The sequence below is a fragment of the Loxodonta africana genome, chromosome X, assembly GCF_030014295.1.
Source record: "Loxodonta africana isolate mLoxAfr1 chromosome X, mLoxAfr1.hap2, whole genome shotgun sequence".
In the NCBI taxonomy this organism is placed as follows: Eukaryota; Metazoa; Chordata; class Mammalia; order Proboscidea; family Elephantidae; genus Loxodonta; species Loxodonta africana.
Genome location: NC_087369.1, coordinates 64,614,731 through 64,642,180, shown reverse-complemented (window position 1 = coordinate 64,642,180; position 27,450 = coordinate 64,614,731). Strand labels below are relative to the sequence as shown.

At 41.2% G+C, this 27,450-nt stretch overlaps 1 protein-coding gene across 3 annotated transcripts in view; it reads left to right on the top strand.

Annotated features, from left to right (window-relative positions):
- The window catches only part of PHF8 (PHD finger protein 8), a 129,763-nt gene extending 104,041 nt beyond the window's left edge, over positions 1 to 25,722 (top strand). For all 3 annotated transcript variants that reach the window (XM_064278354.1, XM_064278352.1, XM_064278353.1), the window contains 3 exons: positions 8,698 to 8,807; positions 12,448 to 12,775; positions 13,731 to 25,722. In XM_064278354.1, coding sequence (XP_064134424.1) covers positions 8,698 to 8,807; positions 12,448 to 12,775; positions 13,731 to 13,819 — 527 coding nt within the window. In that variant the 3' untranslated portion in view covers positions 13,820 to 25,722. The remainder of the gene's footprint in view (positions 1 to 8,697; positions 8,808 to 12,447; positions 12,776 to 13,730) is intronic.
- The last annotated feature ends 1,728 nt before the right edge of the window (positions 25,723 to 27,450 follow it).

The window sequence follows — 27,450 nt, the reverse complement described above, 5'->3', positions numbered from 1 at the left end:
TATTTATGCCATGTAGTAGGGCCCCTAGCATTGTCCCTATTTGTTCTTCCATGATCCTTATCGTTTTAGATATTGTATTTAGTTCTTTGATCCATTTTGAGTTACTTTTTGTGTATGGTGTGAGGTATGGGTCCTGTTTCATTTTTTTACAGATGGATATCCATATCCAGTTTTGCCAACACCATTTGTTAAAGACTGTCTTTTCCCCATTTAATGGACTCTGATGCTTCGTCAAAGATCAACTGACGATAGGTGGATGGATTTATGTCTCGGTTCTCAATTCTGTTCCATTGGTCTATGTGTCTCTTGTTGTACCAGTACCAGGCTGTTGTGGCTACCATGGCTGTATAGTAAGTTCCGAGACAGGGTAGTATGAGGCCCCTACTTTGTTTTTCTTCAATAATGCTTTGCTTATCTGGGGCCTCTTTCCTTTCCATATAAAGTTGACAGTTTCTCCACCAAGAGTGCTGTTGGCATTTGGATCAGGATTGCAACTGTAGATTGCTTTGGGTAGAACTGACACTTTCACAATGTTGAGTCTTCCTATCCATGATCATATAGTACGTGTTTCCATTTTGCATAGGTCTCTTTTGGCTTCTGGCAGTAGTGTTTTGTAGTTTTCTTTCTTTTATATCCCTGGTTAGATTTTTCCTAAGTATTTTATGTTTTAAGGGGCTATTATAAATGGTATTGTTATCCTGATTTCCTTTTTGAAGTTCTCGTTGTTGGTGTGATTTTTGTATGTTGATCTTGTATCCTGCCACTCTGCTGAATCTTTTTTTTTTTAATTGTACTTTAGGTGAAGGTTTACAGAGCAAATTAGTTTCTCATTAAACAATACACATGTTGTTTTGTGACATCGTTTGTGACCCCTACAACATGTCAACACTCTCCCCTTCTTAACTTTGGTTTCCCCGTTACCAGCTTTCCTGTTCTTTCCTGCCTTCTGGTCCTTGCCCTTGGGCTGGTATATGCATTTAGTCTCATTTTATTTTATGGGCTTGTCTAATCTTTGGCTGAAGGATGAACCTCAGGAGTGACTTCAGTACTGAGTTAAAAGGGTGTCCATGGGCCATACTCAGATTTTCTCTGGTCTTGTCAGACCAGTAAGTCTGGTCTTTTTTTATGTGAGTTAGAATGTTGTTCTGCTTTTTTCTCCAGCTCGGTCTGGGACCCTCTGTTGTGATCCCTGTCAAAGCAGTCGGTGGTGATAGCTGGGCACTATCTAGTAGTGCTGGACTCAGTCTGGTGGAGGCTGTGGTAGTTGTGGTCCATTAGTCCTTTGAACTAATCTTTCCTTGAGTCTTTGGTTTGCTTCGTTCTCCCTTGCTCCATACGGTGTGAGGCCAGTGGAGTATATTAGATGATCACTCACAGGCTTTTAAGACCCCAGATGTTACTCAACAAAATAGATTGTAGAAAATTTTCTTTATAAACTATATGCCAGTTGAGGTAGACATTCCCCAAGACCATGGTCCCCAATCCTCAGCCCAGTAATTCGGTCCCTCAGGGAGTTGGGGTGTCTATGGGGTATCTCTCACCTTGCCTTGGTCAAGTTGTGCTGGCTTCTCCAGTATTGGATACTGTCTTACCCTTCACTGGAAACAACCTAAGTGCCCAGCAACGACTATGCAACGATAAAGAACTATGATGAATCTGTGAGTGGATGAACCTGGAAGGCATTATGCTGAGTGAAAGAAGTCAATCACAAAAGGACAAATATTTTATGAGACTGCTACTATAAAAACTCATGAAAAGGCTTATACACAAAACAGAACAATCTTTGATGGTTACAGGGGAGGGGAGAACACTAAATAGACAATAAATAAAAAATTTATTTTTCATTTATTTATTTTTTAACGTGAGTGGTAACTAAAGACATCTTTTTGCTATTGTGAATAATGTTGCAGTGAACATGGGTGTGCATATGTTTATTCATCTGGTGACTCATTTCTCTAAGATATATTCATGGGAGTGGGATTGCTGGATCATAAGGCATTTCTATTTCTAGCTTTTTAAGGAAGTACCATATTTTTTTTCTAAATGGTTGTACCATTTTGCATTCCCACCAGCAGTGCTTAAGAGTTTCAATCTCCCCACAGCCTCTCCAACATTTGTTATTTTCTGTTTTTTTTGATTTGTGCCAGTTGTGTCGTGGTGAGATGTTATCTCATTGTGATTTTGATTAGCATTTCTCTAATGGCTAGTGATCATAAACATTTCTTCATGTATCTGTTAGCCGCCTGAATGTCTTCTCCGTTGAAGTGTCTGTTCATATCCTGTGCCCATTTTTTAATTGGATTATTTGTCCTTTTGTCGTAGAGGTGTCAAATTTTCCTGTAGATTTTAGGGATTAGACCTTTGTAGGATGTGTCATACCAAAAATTTTTTCCCAGTCTGTAGGTTCTCGTTTTACACTTTTGGTGAAGTCTTTTGGTGAGCATAAGTGTTTAATTTTTAGAAGATCCCCATTATCTAGTTTATCTTCTGGTGTTTATGTGTTGTTAGGTATGGTTTAGTGTCCTGTTTATGCCATGGATTAGGGCCTCTAGCGTTGACTGCATTTTTTTTTCTATGATCATTTTTATTTTTGGTTTTTTATTTAGGTCTTTGATCCATTTTGAATGTTTTTGTGCATGGTGTGAGGTATGGGTCATGTTTCATTTTGTTGCAGATAGATAGTTTTGCCAACGCCATTTTTTAAAAGGCTGTCTTTTCCCCATTTGATGAACTTTGGGCCTTTGTCGAAGATCAGGTAACCATAGGTGGATAGATTTACATCTGGGTCTCAATTCTGTTCCATTAGTCAATATGTCTGTCATTGTACCAGTACCAGGCTGTTGTGACTGCTATAGCTGTATAGTAGGTTCTGAAGTCAGGTACTACAAGTCCTCCTACTTTATTCTTATTCAGTAGTGCTTTACTTATCCAGGGTCTCTTCCCTTTCCATATAAACTTAATGATTAGTTTTTCCATCACTTTAAAGAATTCCGTTGGTATCTGGATCAGGATTGCATTGTATTTGTAGATGGCTTTTTTTTTTTGGGTAGAATTGACGTTTTGACAATGTTGAGGCCACCTATCCATGAGGATGGTATGTTTTTCCATTTATGTAGATCTCTTGGTGTCTTGCAGTAGTGTTTTGTAGTTTTCTTTGTATAGGTCTTTTACGTCCCTGGTTAGATTTATTCCTAAGTATTTTGATTTTTTTAGGGGATATTATAAAAGTGCTATGGCTGCTAACCAAAAAGGTCGGCAGTTCAAATCCGCCAGGTGCTCCTTGGAAACTCTATGGGGCAGTTCTGCTTTGTCCTAAAGGGTCACTATGAGTCGGAATCGACTCGATGGCAGTGGGTTTTGGGTGGTGGGTATTATAAATGATATTGTTTTCCTGATTTCCTTTTTGTCATTCTCTTTATTGGCATATAGGGATCTAACTGACTTTTGTATGTTTATCTCGTATCCTACTAATCCGTCGAATCTTCCTATTATCTCCAGTAGTTCTCTCATGAAGTCGTTTAAGTTTTCTATGTATAGTACTGTATCATCCACAAATAGGGACAGTTTTACTTCTTCTTTACCAGTTTGGATACCCTTTATTTCTTTTTCTTGCTCTATCGCTCTAGGTAGGACTTCCAGCACAACATTAAATAGGAGTGGTGATAAAGGGCATCCTTGTCTTGTTCCTGTTCTCAGGGGGAATGTTTTCAGCCTCACTCCATTAAGAATGATGTTGGCTGTTTGTTTTGTATAGATGCCCTTTATTACATAGAGGGATTTCCCTTCCGTACCTATTTTATTGAGAGTTTTTATCAGGAATGGGTGTTGGACTTTGCTGAATGCCATTTCTGCATCAAGATGATCATATGATTCTTTTAATTATGTGGTGGATTACGTTGATTGGTTTTCTAATGTTGAACCATCTTTGCATACCTGGTATGAATCCCACTTGGTTGTGGTGTTTTATTTTTTTGTTATGATGCTGAATATTATTGGCTAGAATTTTGTTCACAATTTTTGCATCTATATTCGTGAGAGATATGGGTCTGTAGTTTTCTTTTTGTGTGTATCTTTCCCTGGATTTGGTATCAGGGTTATGCTGGCTTCATAGAATGAGTTTGGAGGTATCCCTTCCTTTTCTGTGTTCTGAAATTGTTTGAGTAGTACTGGTGTAAGCTCATCTCAGAATGTTTTGTAGAATTCTCCAATCAAGCCATCTGGGCCAGGGCTTTTTTTTTGTTGGAAGTTTTTTTTTTATTGCCTTTTCAATCTCTTCTCTTATTATGGGTCTGTTCAGATTTTCAGCTTCAGTTTTGTTAGTTTGGGTAGATAGTGTGTTTCTAGACATTTTTCCATTTCCTCTAGATTTTCAAATTTGTTGGAGTATAGTTTTTCATAGTACTCTGTTATGATCCTTTTTATTTCAGTTGTGTCTGTTGTAATGTCCCCCATTTCATTGCCTATTTGGGCTATTTGCATCCTCTCCTGTTTTTCTTTTGTCCGTTTGGCCAATGGTTTGTCGATTTTGTTGATCCTTTTCAGAGAACCAACTTTTGGTTTTGTTGATTCTTTGTATTGTTTTTCTATTCTCTATTTCATTTATTTCTGCTCTGATCTTTATTATTTCCTGTCTTCTGGTGGATGTGGGCTTCTTTTGCTGTTCCCTTTCTATTGGTTTGAGTTGTACCATTAATGTTTTGATTTTTTCTCATCTTTTTTGATGTGTGCTTCTTTTTCTATAAATTGACTTCTGAGCACTACCTTTGCTATGTCCCAAAGGTTTTGGTATGGGGTGTTTTCATTCTCATTTATTTTGGGAATTTTTTGATTCCATCTTTGATTTCTTCTGTTACCCAGTAGTTTTTAAGCAGGCTGTTACTCAGTTTTCATGTATTTGATTTTTTTTTCATTGCTCTTCCTGTTATTAATTTCTACTTGGATGACATTGTGATCAGAGAAGATACTTTGTATTATAGTCTCAGTGTTTTGAATTTTGTTGAGGGTTCCTTTGTGGACTAAGACGTAGTCTGTTCTGGAAAACGTTCTATGTTTGTTGGAAAAGAATGTGGACTTTGCTGCTGTTGGGTCAAGTGTTTTATATGTGTCTGTGAGGTCAAGTTGGTTGGTTGTAGCCTTTAGCTCTTCTGCATCTTTGTTGAGTTTCTTTCTAAATGTTCTGTCCTTTACTGAGAGTGGTATGTTGAAGTCTTCTACTATTATTGTATAACTGTCTTTCTCTTTTCAGTGCTATTAGAGTTTGTTTTTTGTGTTTTGGAGCCCTCTCATTGGGTGCATAGATGTTTATTACGGTTATGCCTTCATGATGGATTGTCCCTTTGATCATTATGTAATGCCGTTCTTTGTCTCTTAAGGTGGATTTTGTTTTAAAGTCTATTTTATCTAAGATTAGTATTGCCACTTCTACTCTTTTTTTTTTGCTTGATTTTTTTTCATCCTTTGATTTTTAATATATTTATGTCATTGTTTCTAAGGTGTGTCTCTTGTATATAGCATATTAATGGGTCCTGTTTTTTTGTTTGTTTTTAATCCATTCTGTCACTCTGTCTCCTTATGGGTACATTTAAGCCATTTACATTCAGTGTGATTATTGATAGCTGTGAGATTGTTCCTGTCATTTTGTAGTGCCTTTTTTTTTTCATGGTGCTGACATTTTCTTTGTTCCTGTTACTCCCCTGTGCTGAATTCCTTTTATTTGTGGATCTTTTTTCCTTTATTTCATTTTTGTAGATTTTGTGTTTACAGAGACTTTGTTTTTCTTCTTTATTTTGATGAGTAAGTTTGTTGCCTTTCTTTGTGGTTACCTTGAAATTTACCCCTATCTTCCTAAGTTTAAACCAGTCTTTTATTGGTATTGCCTTGACTTCCTCTCCATTTGAAAGCTCTATACCTACACCTTTATTCCCTCTTTTATTGTTCTGACATTGTTGTCATTTTCAAATTGAACCCTGGTTTCGTATTGTATATTTTTTAGTTTTATTTTATCCTTGAGAGTTCATTACCTAGTTTGGTGTCTGGTTGATGCAGTCTCGGGTCCTAGATTCATATTGTTGTTTGATGATATTGGTTCTCTAACCAAAGGACTTCCTTTAATAATTCTTGTAATTTTGCTTTGGTTTTTATGTATTCCCTTAATTTCTGTTTATCTGGAAATGTCCTCATTTCACTGTCATATTTCAGTGAGAGTTTTGCAGCATATATTATTCTTGGTTGGCAATTTTTTTCTTTCAAGGTTTTATATATGTCATCGCATTGACTTCTTGTCTGCACGGTTTGTTCCGAGTAATCAGAGCTTAGACTTACTGTTGCCCCTTTGTATGTGACTTTTTGTTTTTCTCAAGCTGCTCTCAGGATTCTTTCTTTGTCTTTGGTTTTAGTGAGTGTGACTATAATATGTCTCGGTGATTTTCTTTAGCGGTCTATCCTGTATTTCATTTGTTGAGCTTCTTGGATTGTCAGCTTTTCACCTTTCATGATATTAGTTTTCTGTCAGCAAATCTTCGATGATCCTCTCTGTGTTTTCCATTTTCTCCCCCTGTTCTGGAACTCTGATCACATATAGATTTTTGTTTTTGATTGCCTCCCACTTAATTCTCCACCTTTCTTCATTTTTCTTCATTCTTTTCTCTGACTTTTCCTCAAATGAAATGGTATCCAAGGATTTGTCTTCAATTTTGCTGATCCTCTCTTCCAGTGTTTCAAATTTGCTCTTAAAACCTTCTATGGCACTATTTCTGAAATTTTGTTGTGTATCTGTTGGATTTCTAATTGCTGTTTTTGTATTATTTCCAGTTGTTTGTTTATTTTGACATTTTGTTTCTGTATTATTTTCCTGAATTGTTCCATTCTTTTGTTTGTGTTTTCTATGATTTTCCTGTATTTTCCATGATTTTGTCTATTTTTTTCCATCGTCTTTTGGAGAGCCCTGAATATTAGAGCTTTGTATTCCCTATCAGGTAATTCCAAAAAAAAAAAAAATTTTTTTTTCTTCTATCCAAAGGTCATCTGGTATTTTATATTGGACTCATTTTGGAGCCATCCTGTCTCTTTTTTTTTATGTTTTGATATTGTCTGCTGTCTTCAAGACAGTCAGTAATTATTTTCTTCATTTATTAATTGTAGATTTGGTTGTTCTGTCCTGCTTTTTTGTATTATTTGGTTATTTCTGGGCATGCAGGCTGGACGTTCTTGTTTGCTCGCCTGTGGGCATGATACTTCTCACAGTCGCTCACCTATGGTGCAGCAGGGTAGGTCCAGCGTATGGGAAGGGGCAGGAATGGGTATTTGCAGCACGTCCTGGGGCCCACAGTGTGGGGCTTGGGAGCAGAGATGGCACATGGTGCCAGCTGGACAGGAGAAAGGAAAGGAAGGAGGTGAGAGAGAGAGAAGAAACAAAAAGAAGCCAAAACAACAACAACCAAAGATGGCACTGAAGGAGCCAGCTGGTGCGGGCTGAGCAAATCTAAGCAGCATGGAACTGACATCTCTCTGGCCAAGCGACCACGGCTTGCAGGAAAGCAGCAGAAGCTGCGCAGGGGGAAGAAGGGTGGGGTTGGGAAAGCATGTATCTCTGGTTACTGGGTGCTCTGTCTCCTGCTGGGAGCTCTGCGAAGTTGCCTTCCTGTACTCCCTTTCCATTGTTCTTGGTGGCTGAGGGGTCCGAGATGGTGAGTCCATGCCACATTAGCTGGTAGGGGACCTCCACTCTGTAGCTCTCTTTGTTCTCTGTTCTCTGTCAGTTTCTTATTCCATTCAGTGCTTGATTGAGTTCTTTATCCCTTCATTTGATGCTTAGGGTTCTAGGACTTACGTTTGTATCTGTTTTACTTAGTTTTTCGGATCTTTGCTGCAGAAGGACAACGGTGTGGAATCTTTGGGGTTCCATATGTATAGCATCATATCTGCGAGTAGGGGTAGTTTTACTTCTTCATTTCCCATTTGGATGCCCTTTCTTTTTCTTGCCCAGGTAGGACTTTCACTATTTCTTGATTCAGGGTTGTTAAAGCAGTATAAGGGAGTTATAAGAGAAGACAGTCTTCTTCAGGAGCTCATAGCGTGATTGGTGGACAAAATAACATGCATCAATAATCGGGAACGAGACAGGGTTGTACGTGGTATGTATCAAGTGACTTGTACAGATCATAAGTTTAGGGGACAGAGAGATCATGTGTGCTGGAGAGGTTCCAGAGGTTTTACATGGGAGAATGATTTCAGCTTACCTTTAAAGGATGGGCAGGTTTTGAATAGGTAAACAAAAAGCAAGAGTGCACTCCAGGCAGTGTGGATAGTGAGGGTAAAGACACAGCTGTACATATTTTGGAAGTGTAATAAGGAAGCCATGCTGTCTGGAGAGGCTGTGGTTGTGGGTGTAGAAATAAGTTGTGGGCGGGGGAGGGGGGTAGGTAGATCAGGAGCCAGAACATGGATAACCTTCAATGCCAGTTCAGGGAGGATACCTTCGATGCTTTCATCAGTGTGTGCTTTGTGTGTTTTTGTCATTTGTGGATTAGCTTCTTACCTACAGAAAGCAAAATCTGTCTTTATAAAAAACTAGAACCATGAAGACCAATCAAACCACCTTTTGGGGAGCTGGGAGGTGTGGGACATGATTGACATTCAGATACATTTTTTCAGCTATACTCAAGAGAGTGACACCTTTTCATCCTGTTTCTCCTGCAGCCCGTGTGACCCCAACCCTACCAAAACAGGACCGCCCTGTGCGTGAGGGGACCCGGGTAGCCTCCATTGAGACAGGCTTGGCTGCAGCAGCTGCAAAGTTGGCCCAGCAGGTAGGTGCTGACACCCCAGGCAATGGTCCTGCTACTTATTCCTGTTTGACTTAAAGCCTCAAAACTCAGACCTTCAGGCTGATAGGATCCCACTGTTGTCTTACTGGGTAGTGGGTAACCTTTGATCTTTATCCGTGGTAGAGTCCCAATCCCCTCCTATATACTTCACACCCCAACTTATTAACATACTGCTTCCACTGGTTACATATTTGGTATGAAAGAAAATACGGGGCCAGGGAAAGACCCTTGCTAATATCACTTGCCTTCCTGGATATGTAAAAACCTCTCAGTTGGGAAGGGCCAAGTCTGTCCTTGGGTGAGAGCCTTTACCCTCAATGACACCTCAAGAAGGTGACTCAGCTGAGTACACTCAAGGTCTCAGCCACCGACTAGTACTGTAATTTGGTATATTGGAAAGAGGTTTTTCTTGTTTTCTTTACCAAATACTATTGCCTTGATCTTCATCCCCTGCTTCCTAAGAAAACTCCACCGCTACTTTTTGTCCTAAAGGGCCATCTTCACTAGAATCAAGTTCACCCCCAAACATTACAGTTTACAGCGTTCTTTAACCTGTGTAATGTGCTCAATGACTCTGGGAGCAGTTGGAGATGAATCTTCTAATTCTTCCCTTATCAATATCCCCTTAGCTCCTCATATCATATCCTGCAGCTTAGAGCATTTATTGAATATCTGCTGTATGCTAGGTGCTTCCATTTACAATGTCTCATGTAACATGCCCAATAGCCCCGTTCAATGGGTGGTATTTTCATCATTTTACAGGTGAAGAAAATGAGACTCTCTTTAAGTGACTAGTCCAGGATAATACAGCCAGTAAATGGAGGAGACAAGATTCAAACTCATATCCTCTAACCTCAAATTTCATGTTACTTGCTATTTTAATAAAATGAAATAGTTAAATGTTTATAGAATTAAGTAAATCCTATTTTAATAAAATTTAATAGACTTGTTTTTCATATGATGTTCTGTGGAGCTCTAGAGTTGCTTAGAAATGTCTCAGAGGCTATCATTGGGAGCCAGCAGAAACCAAGCTGGCAAAACAGCCCTTCTTTGACCAGAACTTCTCTGTGTTGCGTATATGCAAGATGTATATGTAAGATGTGATTTGATAAAAGGGGTTCTACTGCTTTAAATAAACAGATAAATGAATGAAAGGTGTGAAAACTACTGTTAGTGCCTTTTAAGGACCTCACTTCTGTTTGGAATTACCTCAATGAAGAGGTTTTGAAATTGGGGAGGGGTTTTGTAGGCTAAGCTTCTGGTAGGGAACAAGGAGGCATTCCAGGAAAAAGGGGCTCCTTGATATAGCACCCAAGGTCCTCTTGATTTGGTCTTAGTTACCTCTCCTCTCTTGCCTGCCAGCCCTTCATAGATGCACTTTACAACCATACTGCATTGTGGTACTCATGTAATATGCATGGTACTCATAGTTCAGTCATCATATCAGATTGTTTTATGCCTCTGTCCCTTTACACAAGCTTCTGCCCATTGGGCATCATGTTCCTTCAGACATCTTACCTAACATCCCTTCACAACACCTATTACCAATTTATTTCAGTAGCCTCCTTCTGTGCTTCCATAGCATTCTCTCATGGTACTTACAATCATAAATATACTTTTCTGTGACCCTTATTAAACTCTTAAGTGCCCCTGGGGTGGGGATATATCTAAGTCAACTTGGTATTCCCATTATGCTAAGCACACGTATCTACTTAGTGTTGGAGTGAGTGAATGAATGAATAATCAGATATTTCTAGATTGGAAGCTTCATGTTGGGGAATGGGGTAAGATAAATAGTGGTTAAAAGCATGAATTCTGGAGCTAGCCTACTTGGGCTTGAATCCTGCCTCTGCCACTTGGGCAAGTTACTTAACATCTCTGTGCCTCAATTTCCTCATAGATTTTGTATGAAGATTAAATGAGGTAATACATGTAAAAGCTTTTAGAACAGTACTTGGCACAGAGCAAGTACCTTAGACATGTTAGCTATGTTAGCCTTTCATCATTATCATCATGGGTTGGCTAGGCGTAAGTGGGCAGACTGGAAGGATATACACACCAGGTCAGGAGCTTGAACTTGGGTAGAAACCTGCTAACAGTTTTTTGAGTAAAGAAATTGGCAAGATAAAAGTGGTCTAGTCATAAGACAGTCTAATCTTCTGTGAGGGTGTCTGGATGAGAAAGAGATTGGTGGCAAAGGAAGAAAAACTTAGGCTAAGTGATCTAGATGTGAAGAGATAATTTCTGGATTAGGATGAGAGAAATGGGAGCAGAAATGCAATTCCTGGAATGGGTGGAATAGCAGTGTGGCTGAGAGCAGAGATCTGAAGCTAGGTGGCTTGGGTCTAAATCCTGGCTTGGCCACTTATTGGTCCCCTAACCTTGGGGAAAAGACTTAACCTCTCTGTGCCACAGTTTTCTTTATCCTTAAAATGGGATTATAGTTCTTACTTTTCAGGTTCTTATAAGTATTAAATGAGTAAATATAGAACAGTGCCTGGCATGTATTGCTAATATTATTATTCTTGTCCCCCAGAAATTCCTATGGTAGCCACAGCCTGTCAGATCTTCCGAGTGGCAGGAGTAGGCCTGTGTTGCCAAGAGAAGGCAAAGAAATGTAACCATTGTGTTGGTCTGTGTGGCTGTGTAGCATTTCAGAAGGTGAAGTCGTTCACATGCTCTCAGCACCACCTTTTCCAGGTTCTCAGGGCTCCAGATGCCCACTATACAGGTACCCACTATGCAGTGGATAGTAGAGCCATAAAGCAATGGATGGATGGAATCTAAGACACTGGGAGAAGTGACACAGCTCCTTATTCATCCCTCTCATCCAAAATTGAGGTTTTAAGACCCAGTGACCTGGAGGATTGTTAAGTCCTCTGTTAAAAAGACCAGCAAAAGGAAGAGAAGCCATTATAAGAGATGAAACTAAAAATAATAATTTACCACTTGTTGAGTTCCTCCTACTTAGTGCTGTGTGTTTTTACATTTTTTTAATTTAATCTTTCCAACAACCCTGAAAAACAGATATTATTTTCCCCATTTTACAGATGAGGCAACTGCGATTCAGAAAGGTTAGTAACTTGACCAAGGTCACACAATTTAGGAAGTCACAAGCCTGGATTTAAACTTAGATTTATCTCATTGCAAAGTTAATATTTTTTTCTATTCTTAGGTCTTCCATCTTGAAGTTTATAGGTTCTGTGTTGAGTAGACCTGGGCTGAATACTGGACTCAAACTACTTTTCAGATGTGAAGCTTTAGGCTCAAGTTCCTTAATATCCCTGCACCTCAGTTTTCTCATCTGTAAAATGAGGATTTTTCTTTCTCAAGGCTGTTAGGAGAATTAAATGAGATAAAGTACCTTAGCTGCTGGCATAAATTTAGCTATTATTAATAGAAGTGTCCATGGTCTACCTCATTAGTGGCAATGCTAGGACCGAAACCCAAATTTCCTAACTCATTTACCAAAGAGATAACCTTGGATATTGGAAGGCCTCTGTGTTGTGTGTACGTTCAGGCTAGACTGAGGGGGTGTCCATTATCCAGTTCCCTTTCTGGGAAATTTTCTTTTCTTTTTTCCACTCCTGAACTCTCCCCTCCCACTTGGCTTGTGTTTCAGGAGCTGCAGAAGACCCAAAAGAAGAAATATGTCAAGAAGAAACCTTTGCTGAAGGAGGTAGAACAACCTCGCCCTCAAGACTCCAATCTCAACCTGGCAACACCAGCCCCTCCTCTGGCCACTACACCCCAGCTTTTCAACCCCCTGCCACCTCCTGAGCCTAAACAAGAGGCCCTGTCAGGAAGCCTTGCTGACCATGAGTATACTGCTCGTCCCAATGCCTTTGGCATGGCCCAGGCAAACCGCAGCACTACACCCATGGCCCCCGGTGTCTTCTTGACCCAGCGGCGCCCTTCAATTGGCTCCCAGAGCAATCAGTCAGGACAAGGTACAACTACCGTATGGTTGTAGAAGTGAGAAGGATCTTAGGGCCACCTACTCCAACCTCTAAGTTCTTTGATAAATGAGAACACCAGGGAGGGACACTGAGGGTTAATCTAAGAAGCATGGACTTGATCCCAGAGGTAATGGTGTTGTAGCATTGAATGGTGTTAAGCAGAGAGATCAGGTTTGGGTTTAGAAAGATTCTTCTGGTGGCCAGAGTGGAGGGTGGACTGTATATGGGAAATCTAGGGAGGAGACAAATACACAGATTCAGGAAGGAATAAAGAGGGGCTGGGGCTCTGGCAGAGGAAGTAGAGAGGTAGAGAAAAAAATTAATCAAATATGAAAGAAGTCAAAAAGGACATGGGAGGTGATTTGATATGAGGAAAGAGGAAGAGGCAAGAGAGAGGGGAGTCAAGCCCCTTCTTTTCCTCACTTTGGCCCTCAAAGCCCAGTCCCTAGAGTGCTCAGCTCAAGGAGGGTGAGTTTGGTATGACATTAGAGTGATGGGGACAGGGATTTCTAATGAAACAAGGCCCTGGGGATAACAAATTCAAATATACTGAGCTACAGTCACTAACTAGGTGCGTGTCCAATCCTGGTGGTCAGGATAAGAGGACACAGTAGCACAATCACCTCCCTGCAGAATTAAGGAGGCAAAATGATTGAGACCAAAGCAGTGGGGGAAAGGAACTGGACAGATTGTAACCAGAGCACAGGTAGTTCATAGCTGCTGCAGGAGGTCATAGGAAAAAGAGCAAAGGCATGTAATGTTGAATGTAAGTAGTTAACAAGAACTTCTTGCTTACGGTGGGCTGGAAGCCAGGCCTTAGGATGGGGAGACTTACTGGGCAGAGGAAAAGAGAAGGGAGGTGGCCTGAGGACCATTGGCAAAGTTGATGCTGAAGCCCTTGCCCAAGCTGTGGGGGGACCTTGCTTACCTCTCCCTTCCCCTACAGGAAAGCGTCCCAAAAAGGGCCTGGCCACAGCAAAGCAGAGACTCGGCCGTATCCTGAAAATCCACAGAAATGGCAAACTCCTTCTGTGAGCCCCCCCTATACTCCTTCCCCCACCCCTTCACCCCCATTACCTTCTCCATTGTCGACTTTTGGGGCACTCCTGGATCCTGTCTGCCCCAGACAAGGTGCTGAGGTGCATTGTCCTGCTTTCCTGGGACTGACCAAAGGCATGGACTCCCCCATGGACCCCTCCACCAACTTCTCCCAACTCTTTTCCCCACTTCCACTAAAGCATCCTGCCTGCCTTCTCCGTTCCCCTGAGTAGCAGGTAAATGGGCATGGCGTCCAGCTGACAAGAGCCCTCTTTGCTGCTGCTCCAACCCATTTTCCTTTTACTTGCCTTGTCTGCCCTTTACTCTCGCCACCCTGCCCCAGAGCCAGAAGGCAGCATGAAGAGAGCCTGGGTCCCTCGGTATTTCCCTGGTCATGAAGTGGGAGGCCCAGCACTTGACACTTTCTGCAGTTCCAGTCCTGTCTCCAGAAGCCTGCCTATTTCTGTCCACTGTTCCTTCCCCTTCTTTCTCCCAGTCTAGTGGACGTGCCCCACCTCCACACTTGTGGAGAAGGGTCTAGCCTCTGCTCCCTCATGCCAAATGCTTCATGGAAATAAAGAGGCAGGCCCAGAGTGTTCTTACTGCCCCACTGTGGGCCGTTTTCAGAGATGGCATAGAAAGGACATGGGCTGACTTCACTCATCCTTGAGAAGAAGGGAGATTCCTGTCACTTCTCAAGGTGGGGAGAGGACAGATGCCCATGCCTTTGACCATGACTTTGCAGCCTATTGGAGGAAGCTGCTTTTAGGTGGCTACAGGTGAAGCCCCTTGTCCCAGGGTGAGCTCCAGGGATTTGCCTGGACTTTGAGGTCCTGCAGAACATTATCCACATGGCTGTGGCTGGACCCCAGCAGGTGAAAAGCCATCTCCCAGAAACCTGAAAGCACCTGTGACTGAAGCAGATAACCCTGGCCTTATGGCCTGCTCCCTTCACCTGTATCACTGAGCACAGCCTAGACCTTCTGGAGGGGTTGTGGTGGGACAGCTCACCCCTGGGTCCACCATTGGAAACCTCCCTACTTCTTTCCCCACCTGAGGTCTTGGTCTGAAGAAGACTTCAGGACTCACATCTTCACTCCTGGGCCTTTGCACTTCCAGACGTCAGGTCAGCGCTCAAGCAGAGTTCAGATGGGCCACTCATGAGCCCAAGCCTAGTAGAAGAGACGTCCCTCTGTGAAGGAGCGGATAATCTGATCCTCCCCTTCTCCTCTTCTTCCCTTTGTGGATCCTCTCCATTGTCCTCTTCCCTCTCCCACCCCACCTCCCTGCCTCCTACCTGTTTTGCCTCACTGGCAATCTGCACTTGATGGAAAACCCCCTCTTCTTTCCTTTTTGCCACTGCCCAAGTGGAGTGTATCTTTGCCCTCTACCCCCCCCCCCCCCACTATAACCTCACTCCAACTTGCCCAGTGCTTCTGGGGAATTTAACCATGCAGGCCACAGGGAATATGTGAGGCTTCCCTTGTCTTCTTTGTTTCTCCAGTTTGTCTTTCTTTTCTCCACAGTCCTGCCTCTACTCCCCTTCCTTGGAATCAGGGGTCCCTCAGCCCCATTAGCTTTTTCTACATTGGGGACCCCAGGGGCCAAGCATTCCTCCATCTAGTCACACCAAAGGCAAAATGCCTGGCTACCTCCCCCCAGCACATGAAGCCCCTACTCCCTCCCCTCTATTTCTACCCAGCTTTGCTTATCTTAGGGATTTGAAGGCAGCAGAGGGTAGTGAGGGGGAGGGAAGGGGAGGCCTGTGTCCCTGTGAAGGCATCTGCCCCACTAGGTCCTGACTGCTGTAACCAAGACCAGGTCTCCAGCCCTTCTGCCCATTAACACCCCTCTTGATCTTTCAAAGGCAGCTAATTACTAGCAAATCCCCCTGGTCCCAGACCTCTTGCCCATTGTTTCTTTGTTAGAAGTTTCTGTGGAGCTGAAGCCCAACCTCCATTTGACTGGGTTTTGTTTAGTTTGGTTGGGTTCTCATAATTTCTTGTTTGTTGTTTTGTGTTGTTTCAAATGAAAAGCAAGTTTACCCTCAGAGTTACACTTTTCCAAAGAGACTAGTGTGCTTTTTTTGTTTCATGTTCTAAGTGTTTGAAGTGAGTTGGGGAGGGGTTGGGGGTGATAGTAACCAAGGTTTAGAACATGGTAAGAGAGTTATCTCTGGTCTCCACTCCCTAGCAGAGAGCTGGGATAGGGGAAAGGGAGAGAGGATTTCTATTCACCTTTAATATATTTTTTACAAAAAAAAAAGCAAACAATTTAAAAAACAAGCCCACCGCTTCTGTACATGTCTAAATATATTTTTAGAAGTGGGTAGAATTGTGAATTTCTGATGCAGGACCTTTTTATAAACAGGTTAGAGTAGCATCATCCAGACTTCTCTGTTGGTTTTTTTCCCCCCTGCTTTTTTCTTATGTTGTGTTACTAATGTAATTTATATTTTTTTTAGATCCTCCCTTTCCTATAGAGATAAAAGTGATTTATCTTAGCAATTGCTTTGCTTGGTCTTTTTTTGGTGGTGGTGGTGGCGGTGGTGGTGATGGTGAGAAGTGGAGTCCAGGAGTGCCTTCTTGTCTTTGCACATTCTCTGTCTGTCTCTCCCTCCCTACCATCAACTCAGCAAGTTGTCCTTGGACACTTCTCTGGTGCCCAACCTTGTGCCTGGGGTGGAGACGGAACAGGATCCCTGCCTTCAGAAGGAACACATCCACACACCCAAAACAGGCAATCAGAATTGCAGTGGACCAAAAAGAAAGGGTACAACAATTCAAAGGGACCTGACAGGTTCCTTGGGAGGGCTTTCCATAGCTTCCACAGGCTGTTTTTAATGACTCCACCTATTGTCCTCTTTCTGCAAATGTGTTTTTTTGTTTTTTCTCTCTTTCTCTGACATACTACTCCAAGCACTTGTGGTATAATTTGGACTTCATTACTGTGCTTGGGGCCAGTGCAAGGATAGAATATAATTGTCAGAGCTAATACCTAACTCTTCCCAGTGCCAGGCACTGCTCTAAGTGCTTTATGTATATTGACTTATTTCATCCTCATGAACATCCTCATCCTACTAATTAAGAAACAGAATAACCTTCCAGGATCACACATGTAGTAAGTTGTGGAACCAGCCTGGTTCCAGAGTCTGTGTTCTTATCACTCTGATCTGCCACCTATCACTGATAACCGTTACCATATATTAAGTGCCTTTTGTGTGTCAGGCATTGGGCTAGGGGTTTACTTCGGATATCTCATTTTATCCTGACTGACAACCCAATGTAGTAGATACTAGCCCTATTTTACAGATGAAGAGACTGAAACTTGATAGTGATCTTCCACAGCTGGATTCTGCCTAACCCCAAAGCTCATTCTTTCCCAAGTTCACTGTGTTAGAAAATCTTTTGGGGCACGATCATCCAACAGATGTTTACTGAGCACCTATTGTGTGCAAAGTGAAAATTGTGTCCTGAGGAGAGCCCCTGGGATGATGTTGGGAGCCTCAGTTCCTAAGTCACCTACACCCTGACTCTGACCCACGGCAGGCAGCTTGCTGGCTGAGGTTCAACTGTAAAAGGAGTTTAAACTTAACCAGGATTTCTCCTTCCTGGAGATTCTTCTGTGGTGAGGCTGTCTGAATTTGGCACCTAGTGGTTAAATGACTTCCTCCAGCTCTCACAATCTAAATCTTGGTATTAGGCAGGATTCCTGCCAGTAAGGTGATGTCTTTTTTAATAGAAAAGGCTCACAAAATCCAGGATATTGATTGGGAACTGTATCTCCTGGTAGAAAGGCAACAGGAAAGAGGAAGAGGGAGGTCAGAGCCCTTTCAGTAATGATGGGCTTGGTTCTCTTTGTCCCCAACTCCCACCCCACACTCTCTAGTGAGAGGCCAAGGCCTCAGATTAGAGGATAAGCTAACATCTCAGTCACCTTACTTACTCCTCAGTCCAGGCAGGAGGTGCCGGCAGACCAGAGGCTCCTGTCTAAAAATTGGGAAGGGAACAGGACACCCAACCTCAGAGTTCCCTCATTCTGGCGTAGAGTGGAAAAGTATACTGGACTGGTTGCTAAGAGCCCACCTTTTCAATGACTAACCAAGTAATCTGGGAGACATTAATTGTCTGGCTCTCAGTTTCTATATTTGCCAGATGGAATTATCTCCACTATGAGGCCCTCTGAAATGTTGATCATCTCTAACCTGTCTGGATTCTTTTGATTCTCAAACTGAATCTTCTAGCCCTGACTTGTCCTGAGTACAGATCCCCATTTCCGTTTGCTTATGTTGCCCCTGGCTCAACTGCATGGGCCCCTCCATGTCCATCAGGACTCTATTCACACCAAGTTGACTGAAATGACCCTTGCCCTCCAGTAAGTTAAGTGGAGGAGAAGAACATCATTATGGTACATCACAATGATAGAAATGAGTGCACAGTGCTAGGCAGGGAAGCAGGTAGTCCAGGGAAGGCTTCCTGTCAGGGGTGATGCCTGAGCTGAAGAATGAGAAGTAATTAGCCAGTCAAGCAGAGAATGGTGGGAAGAATATTCCAAGCCAAGGCAATAACATGAATACAACAGAGGTGTAAAAAAGCATGTGCATATAGAGAAAGGCAAGCAATTTACTATAACTGGAGCTTTGACTTTCACCTGGGGTAAACATATACAGACTCTTAGAATATGTAATTTGATAAGGCATATGATCGTAATTGATTAGCTTTTAGGAATAATACTTATTTTAAAAACTCTAGCTAATGCAGAATATGTAATTATGATGTTTGTGAAAAGGCTGGACTTTATCCCATGAAGAAAAGGAACCATTAAAAGGTTTTAAGCAGACAATGGAATGATCCAACTTGCTTTAAAAAAAATCCCTTTGGCAATCTTGGACTGTGGAGGGGTGGGTGGACACTGAAGCCAGGAAGACCAGTGAGGAAATTACTCCAGGGGGCACTGTATGAACCAGAGATGGGGAGGGCATCATTATCTTCTAATGCCTCATTGAATGTCACTTTCCCTAAGGAAGCCTTCACCCAACTCTAGTCAACTCTGATCTTTCTTTTAAAGGGCAGAAATTTCGGGCTGTTTCCAGGAGGCAGAGCCATGGGGTCAGCCACTCGTACAACCCAAGAGACAGTAGACTCTAGCCCCCTTTCAGCCTTCAACTCTCAAAATAGCTCACCTTCCCAGGCCATCTACTTCCCTATAGGATTACATTGTAATGCCAACACTCACCCATGAATGTGGTAAGAGAGACAATAAGACTCATTTTATATTTCCTTGTCAGGAGTTCAACCTTCCCCACGTACCATTCCATTCCATTATACACAGGCTTTCAAGTTTATCTCCCTAAAGTCCTGTCTTCACCATCCGTTGGCTTCCCATTGTTTATCAAACCCTCTGAATTTCAAGGATTCCCAGAATCTGGCCCAACCTGGACACACTGGGCTGTGGTGGAAAAAGGATGTGCCTGGAAGTTGAGATGGCCAGTAATTTAATTCCACCTCTGGTTTTGAACTGGTTAGTTTATACTCCTTTGCCTCAATTTTATTATCTGTCAAAAGAAGATATAATTCCTACCTTATAGAGTTGTTGGGAGGAATTGTAGCTGGTGTTTTTAAAGAACTTAATTCAGTGTTTGGCAGTCAAGGTGATTAGTAAATGTAGTTAATTTTACCTAGTCACAATTTGCCCAGTAGGTCCTGTAACCTTAAATAGAAGTACAGGAAAAGTAAGCCTTTGAAGCAATTGGAGAGATTATTTCGAATTGGAGAAGGAAATTGAGTTAGCTTCACAAGGGAGGTGGTGTTTGAAGGACATGGGGAGATGGCTGAGTCAATAAGGGTGGTAGGCCTTAAACTCCTTCGTAGGACGTACAACCAAATCTATGAGAAAGTTGCTGAAAGGTGCCACAGTATCTATGCCAGTTCATTATCAGCAGTCCAATTGTACAGCAGTTTATCGAAGACTCTTTTGCATCAGGCCTTGTGCAGGACACTGGAGGCTTTGACCCTCAAGGAGCATGTACATAGTACATAGACATGGAAACCTAAGTACAACATACTGGGATAAACACAATGTTAAGAATATGCACGGGGTGCTATGGAAGCATGAAGAAAAGACCCAACCCAGTCTGAGGAGCAGGAAAGGCTTCGGGAAGAGTAACACCTGAATTGAATCTCAGAGTATTCACCAGGCAAGGAGAGGCAGAGGGATTAGTTGAAATAAAGCATTTTAAGCAAAAGAGACAGCATAAGCAAAAGTACAGCCATAAAGCAGCCAGGTATATGTGGGTGGAACTACAAACCCTTGAGTTGGGTAAGGTGGCAAGTCTTGGGAGATGAAGCTGAAGAGGTTAGCACAAACCGTATCATGGGGGCTGAATTTATGCTCCAGAATGTTCTACCTGGCAATCCTTGGGGTAAGGGAAACACTGAAAAGAACTAGCATGGACACCAGTGTAAAGGTGATTGTATGATTCCAGTTAAGATGTAATGTCTAAGCCAGGGCAGTCACTATGAAAATACCAGAGATGTTAACCCACACTTTTTTTTTCCTAATGTTTTACTATGATCATTTTCAAAAATCCAGAAAAGTCAAAATAATTCTACTGTGAACATCCATATATCATCTAGGTTCTACACTTAGCATTTCACTGTACTTCTTTATCACACATCCATCCCTCCATCATTCATCGACCCATCTTATTTTTTTTATGCGTTTCAAAATTAGTTACTGACATCAGTACTCAGGCTCTTAAACATTTCGGCATGCATGTCGTTAACTAGAGTTCAATATTTGTGATTATTTCTTAGGTAAAGTATACATACAATGCAATGCACACATATTAAGAGTATAATTTCATGAGTTTTGACAAATGTCTATACTTGTGTAACCCACACCCCATCAAGATACAGAACATTATCACTCCTGAAAGTTCCCATGTGTCCCCAATCACAACACTTCTCCTTTCCAGAGTAGGCTTTGAGTTTGAAAGGGTAGAATTTGGGCCATGTTAAAATAGACATTCCAGGTAGAAGGAGGCTGGTGGCTCCCCAGCAAAAGCATGGAGATAGGTAACCAGGGGAGATGCACAAGCATTACAGTGACCTTGGATGGTTGCCTTTTAGTGTCCTATGGAGCCTTATGGTGGATCAGTGATGAAACAGTGAAGCAGAGGCATTAAGGAACATTTGGATCCTCAGGAGCTAACAGTCCAATAGGCTAGAAGTCCAAATTCAGGATGCCAGCTCCAGGGGAAGGTTTTCTCTCTGCCGGCTCTGGAGGGAGGTCCTCGTCATCAGTCTTCCCTTGGTCTGAGCACATCTCCGCACAGGAACCTCAGGTCCAAAAAACATGCTCTGCTCTCAGTGCTGCTTTCTTGATAGTATGAGGTCCCCATGTCTCTCTGCTTGCTTCTCTCTTTTATATCCCAAAAGAGATTGGCTAAAGACACTATCTAATCTTGTAGACCATATCAATATAACTGCTGCTAATCCATCTTATTACGTCATAGTGATGGGATTTACAACACATAGTGAAATCACATCAGATGATAAAATGGTAGACAGTCATACAAGGGAATCATGACCTAGCCAAGTTGACAGATATTTTGGGGGGACACAATTCAACCCATGATAGGCATCTATACAAAACCAACAGCCAACATCATTCATAATGGAGAGAGACTGAAAACCTTCCCCTTGAGAACAGGAACAAGATAAGAATGCCCTTTGTCACCACTCCTATTTAACATTGTGCTGGAAGTCCTAGCTAAAGGAATAAGGCAAGAAAAAGAAGTAAAGGGCATCCAAATTGGTAAGGAAGAAGAAGAACTGTCCCTATTTGCAGATGATATGCTCCTATACATAGAAAACCCAAAAGACTAATCACTAACTTTATGTGGAAAGGGAAGAGATCCCAGATAAGTAAAGCACTATTGAAGAAGAATAAAGTAGAATGCCTTGCACTACCTGACCTCAGAACCTACTATACAGCTATGGTAGTCAAAACAGCCTGGTACTGGTACAATGACAGACACATTGACCAATGGAACATAATTGAGAACCCAGATGTAAATCGATCTATCTATGGTCACCTGATTTTTGACAAAGGCCCAAATTCCATCAAATGGGGAAAAGTCTTTTTAACAAATGGTGCTGGCAAAACTGAATGTGCATCTGCAAAAAAAATAAATGAAACAAGATCCATACCTCGCAACATACACAAAAAATTCAAAATGGATCAAAGACCCATATATTAAACCAAAATATATAAAGATCATAGAAGAAGAAAATAGGGTCAATTTTAGAGGCCCTAGTACATGGCATTAACAGGATACAAACCATAACTAATAATACACAAACACCAGAAAATAAGCTAGATAGTGGAAATCTTCTAAAAATTAAACACGTATGGTCATCAAAAGACTTCACCAAAAAAGTAAAAAGAGAACCTACAGACTGGGAAAATATTTTTTGGCTATGGCAAATCCGACAAAGGTCTGATCTCTAAAATATACTGGAAAGCCCAACACCTCTACAACAAAAAGACAAATAATCCAATTAATAAATAGACCAAGGATATGAACAGACACTTCACCAAAGACGACATTCAAGCAGCTAACAGATAACATGAGGCAGTGCTCGTGATCACTAAACCCACTGCTGTCAAGTCGATTCCAACTCATAGCGACCCTATAGGACAGAGTAGAACTGCCCCATAGTTTCCAATGAAAGCCATTAGAAAAATGCAAATCAAAACCATAATGACATGCCATCTCAGGCCAACATTAACTCATGAATCAAAAAAAAAAAACGGAGAGGCTGCAGGAAGACTGGAACGCTTATGCACTGCTGGTGGGAATGCAAAATGGTACAACCATTTTGAAAAACGATATGGTGCTTCCTTAAAAAGCTAGAAATAGAAGTGCCTTATGATCCAGCAATCCCACTTCTAGGAATATATCCTAGAAAAATAAGAGCCGTCACATGAATAAACATAAGCACACCCATGTTAGTTACAGCATTGCTCACGATTGCAGAAAGATGGAAACAACCTAGGTGCCCATCAACAGATGAATGGATAAACAAATATGGTAATACACACAATGGAATACTACGCAATAATAAAGAACAATGATGACTGTGAAGCATCTCACAACATGGATGAATCTGGAGGGCATTATGGTGAGTGAAGTCAATCACAAAAGGACAATACTGTAAGAGAATACTACTATAAAAACTCATGGGAAGGTTTACACACACACACACAAAAGCTTTTGATGATTATGAGGAAGTGGATAAGTGGGAGGGAAAAAATTAAGACAATAGGTAAGTGGTAAATTTGGTGAAGGATAAGACAGTACACAATACTGGGAAAGCCAGCAAAACTGGTCCAAGGCAAGGCAAGGTCATGGAAGCTCCATAGACACATCCAAACTTTCTGAGGGTCCAAATTACTGGACTGAGACCTGTGGGGACCATAGTCTTAGGGAACATCTTGTTCAATTGGCATATATACTTAGTTTATAAAGAAATGTGGAGGTGGGGCCAAGATGGCAGAGTAGGCAGACACTTCTGGTGAACCCTCTTAAAGACCCCAAAAAACAAGTGAAACGATTATATTTATGACAAGCTACAAGCCCTGAACATCAAAGGCAATGTTAGAAAATGGACTGAGTGGTAAGGGGAGGGAGAGACAGTTCAGAATTGGAGAGAAGTTGCCAGACCTGAATTGCTGGGAACCCTCAAGCTACGGTGGCCTGGTGGTATTGTTCGGCTGAGGTTTCCTCAGGGAGAAACAGCCAGCTGCGCAGCCTACTAACACCTCTGAAACCAGAGAAGAATGGCGCTCTCAGCAAAAGCTAAGTACTTGCATATATTTTACCACACCCCCAGCCCCAAAGCCGGCTTCAGTGGCTATCGATTTCCCTGGGCCTGAGATAGGTACTGTTGTGTGCCCTGAGCCTATCTCCTGTACTTTGAGAAGGAATAACTTCACAATTGGGGAAAAGATAATCTGCCAGATCCACAAACCTGGGGAGCTCAGGACAGTAGTGGCTCCCGTCCAGGCATAAATGGTCCACGGTCTTTAAATAAATTTCCCCTCTGCATGGACATGTGTGGACGTATTTCAGGAGAATAAGCCCTTGTTGGCAGACTGCAATTGTTCCATCTGTGTGTTGGAGAGGTGGGTATTTGATGTTTGACACCACTTTGCCAATTAAACAGGGTCCTCACCTACCCATATCAGGGGCCTAAGGACTGGTGGCTCAGTCAGGTCACCCAGCCACCCGTGACAGTGGTCCAAGGATAACTGGTACCTCCCAGTCCTTACAACCAAAACTATTGGTTGCCCAAGGTCTGTCTGAAGAACCCACCCGCCTGTGTGCTCTAGGGAACAGGGACGTGCTTTCCTCACAGACACTCAGGGCATGGTTGTCAGCCCCCTACCTTGATAGAGCATGATCCCCTGCTGCAACCACTTGCCAGCACCTACACCAATCACCCCTGCCCCTCTAAGACTGTAGGACAGAGCCTGTACCAAACACTTGACCAACTACCTGGACACCTGAGCTGAAGCCACACAAGAAAAGTAAAAGGACTCCTAGGCTAATGTGCCTGGTAACAGCTCTAGCCATCTGATGACAGAGCGTTAGAGCTTCAAAGGCGAAAATAAGCTAGCTCACTCAAGCAACCTATTTGGACATATCATAACAAAACATGGCAAGAAGCTAGGATATAGTAATCAAGCATAAACTAATACAATAACTTATAGATGGCACAGAGACAAAAATAAACAGTCTATCAAATCACATAAAGAAGCAGATCATGATCACCTCAACAAGCTCTCAAAACAAAGAAGGGATCTTCTGGATGAAGGTGCCTTCCTGGAATTACCAGATGCAGAATACAAAAGCTGAATATACAGAACTCTTCAAGACATCAGGAATGAGATCAGGAAGGAGATCAGGCAATACGCAGAAGAAGGCAAGGAACACACAGATAAAGCAGTAGAGAAATTAAAAAGGTTATACAAGAACATAATGAAAAATTTAATAAGTTGCAAGCATCCATAGACAGCAATCAGAAATTCAGAAGATTAACAATAAAATTACAGATTTAGACAACTCAATAGAAAGTCAGAGGAGCAGAATTGAGCAAGTGAAAGGCAGAATTGGTGAGATTGAAGATAAAGCATTTGGCACTGATATATTTGAAGAAAAATTAGACAAAAGAAATTTAAAAAAAGGAAGAAATCCTAAGAATCATGTGGGACTCTATCAAGAGAAATAACTTACGAGTGAACGGAGTACAAGAACAGGGAGGGAGAACAGAGAGAATTGTTGAAGATTTGTTGGCAGAAAACTTTCCTGATATCGTGAGATGACAAGATATCCAAGATGCTCATCAAACTCCACATAAGGTAGATCTTAAAAGAAAGTCACCAAGACATTTAAATTAAACTTGCCAAAACCAAAGGTAAAGAATTTTAAGAGCAGCTAGGGATAAACAAAAAGTCACCTACAAAAAGTCACCTACAAAGGAGAGTCAATAAGAATAACCTCAGACTACTCAGCAGAAACCATGCAGGCAAGAAGGCAGTGGGATGACTTATATAAAGCATTGAAGGAAAAAAATTCCAACCAAGAATCATATATCTGACAAAACTGTCTCTCAAATATGAGGTGAAATTCAGACATTTCCAGATAAACAGAACTTTAGGGAATTTGTAAAAACCAAACTAAAACTACAAGAAATACTAAAGGGAGTTCTTTGGTTAGAAAATCAACAATATCAGATATCAACTCAAGACTAGAACACTGGACAGAGCAATCAGATGTCAACCCAGATAGAGAAATCACAAAAATAAATCAAGATTTAAAAAAAAAAAAAAAACGCTCCAAACAGGGAAACAGCAATGTCATTAGGTAAAACAAGACAACATGAAAACAATAAAAAGGGACTAGAAATGTAGATCTTTCATATGGAGACAAAGACAAGGCAATATAAAGAAATAAAACCTAGGTTTAAACTTAGAAAAACGGGAGTAAATATTAGGATAGCCACAAAGGAGACTAACAATCCTATTCATCAAAATAAAATACAAGAAAAAAATAGAGACTCAGCAGAAACAAAATCAACTACGACGAATAAGAGGAAAAGACAATATATAAAGATAAACTACTCAACACAAAAAATTAAGTGAGAAAAAGAAATTGTCAACAAGACACAAAAAAAGACATCAAAATGACAGCACTAAACTCATAAAAAAAAAAACTCATACCTACCCATAATTACGCTGAATATAAATGGACTAAATGCACCAATAGACAGTGGCATAATGTATAAAAAAAACCACAATCTATCTATAAACTGCCTACAAGAGACACATTTAGACTTAGAGACACAAACTAAAACTCAAAGGATGGAAAAAATATATCAAGCAAACAACCATCAAAAAAACAGCAGAAGTGGCAATTTTAATTTCTGACAAAATAGACTTTAACGTTAAATCCACCACAAAAGATAAGGAAGGACACTATAGGATTAAAGGACAATATACCAGGAGGATATAACCATACTGAATATTTATGAACCCAATGACAGGGCTGCAAGATACATGAAACAAACTCTAACAGCATTGAAATGTGAGATAGACAGCACCACAATTATAGTAGGAGACTTCAACACACCACTTTCGGTGAAGGACAGAACGTCCAGAAAGATGCTCAATAAACACACGGAAGATCTAAAAGTCACGATCAACCACCTTGACCTCATAGACATATACAAAACACTCATACCCAACAGGAGCCAAGTATATTTTCTTTTCCAAAGCACATGGAACATTCTCTAGAATAGACCACGTATTAGGTCATAAAGCAAGCCTTAGCAGAATCCAAAACTTTGAAATATTACAAAGCATCTTCTCTGACCATAAGACCATAAAAGTAGAAATCAATAACAGAAAAAGCAGGGAAAAGAAATCGAACTCTTGGAAACTGAACAATACCCTGCTCAAAAACGACTGGGTTATAGAAGACATCGAGGATGGAGTAAAGAAATTCATAGAATCCAATGAGAATGAAAACACTTCCTATCAGAACCATTGGGACACAGTGAAAGCACACACACAAAAAGAAGAAAGGGCCAAAATCAAAGAATTATCCCTACAACTTGAATAGAAAGAGAGCAACAAAAGAAACCCTCAGGCTTCAGAAAAAAACAAATAATAAAAATTAGAGCAGAATTAAATAAAATAGAAAACAGAAAAACAATTGAAAGAATTAACAAGACCAAAAGCTGGCTCTCTGAAAAAATCAACAAAATTGATAAACCAATGGCCAAACTGACAAAAGGAAAACAGGAGAGGAAGCAAATAACCCGAATGAGAAATGAGATGGGCGATATTACAACAGATCCAACTGAAATTAAAAGAATCATATCAGATTACTATGAAAAATTATACTCTAAAAAATTTGAAAACCTGGAAGAAATGGACAAGTTTCTAGAAACACACTACCTACCTAAACTAACACAAACAGGGGTAGAACAACAAAATAAAGCCATAACAAAAGAAGAGATTGAAAAGGCCATTTAAAAACTCCCAACAAAAAAAAAGCC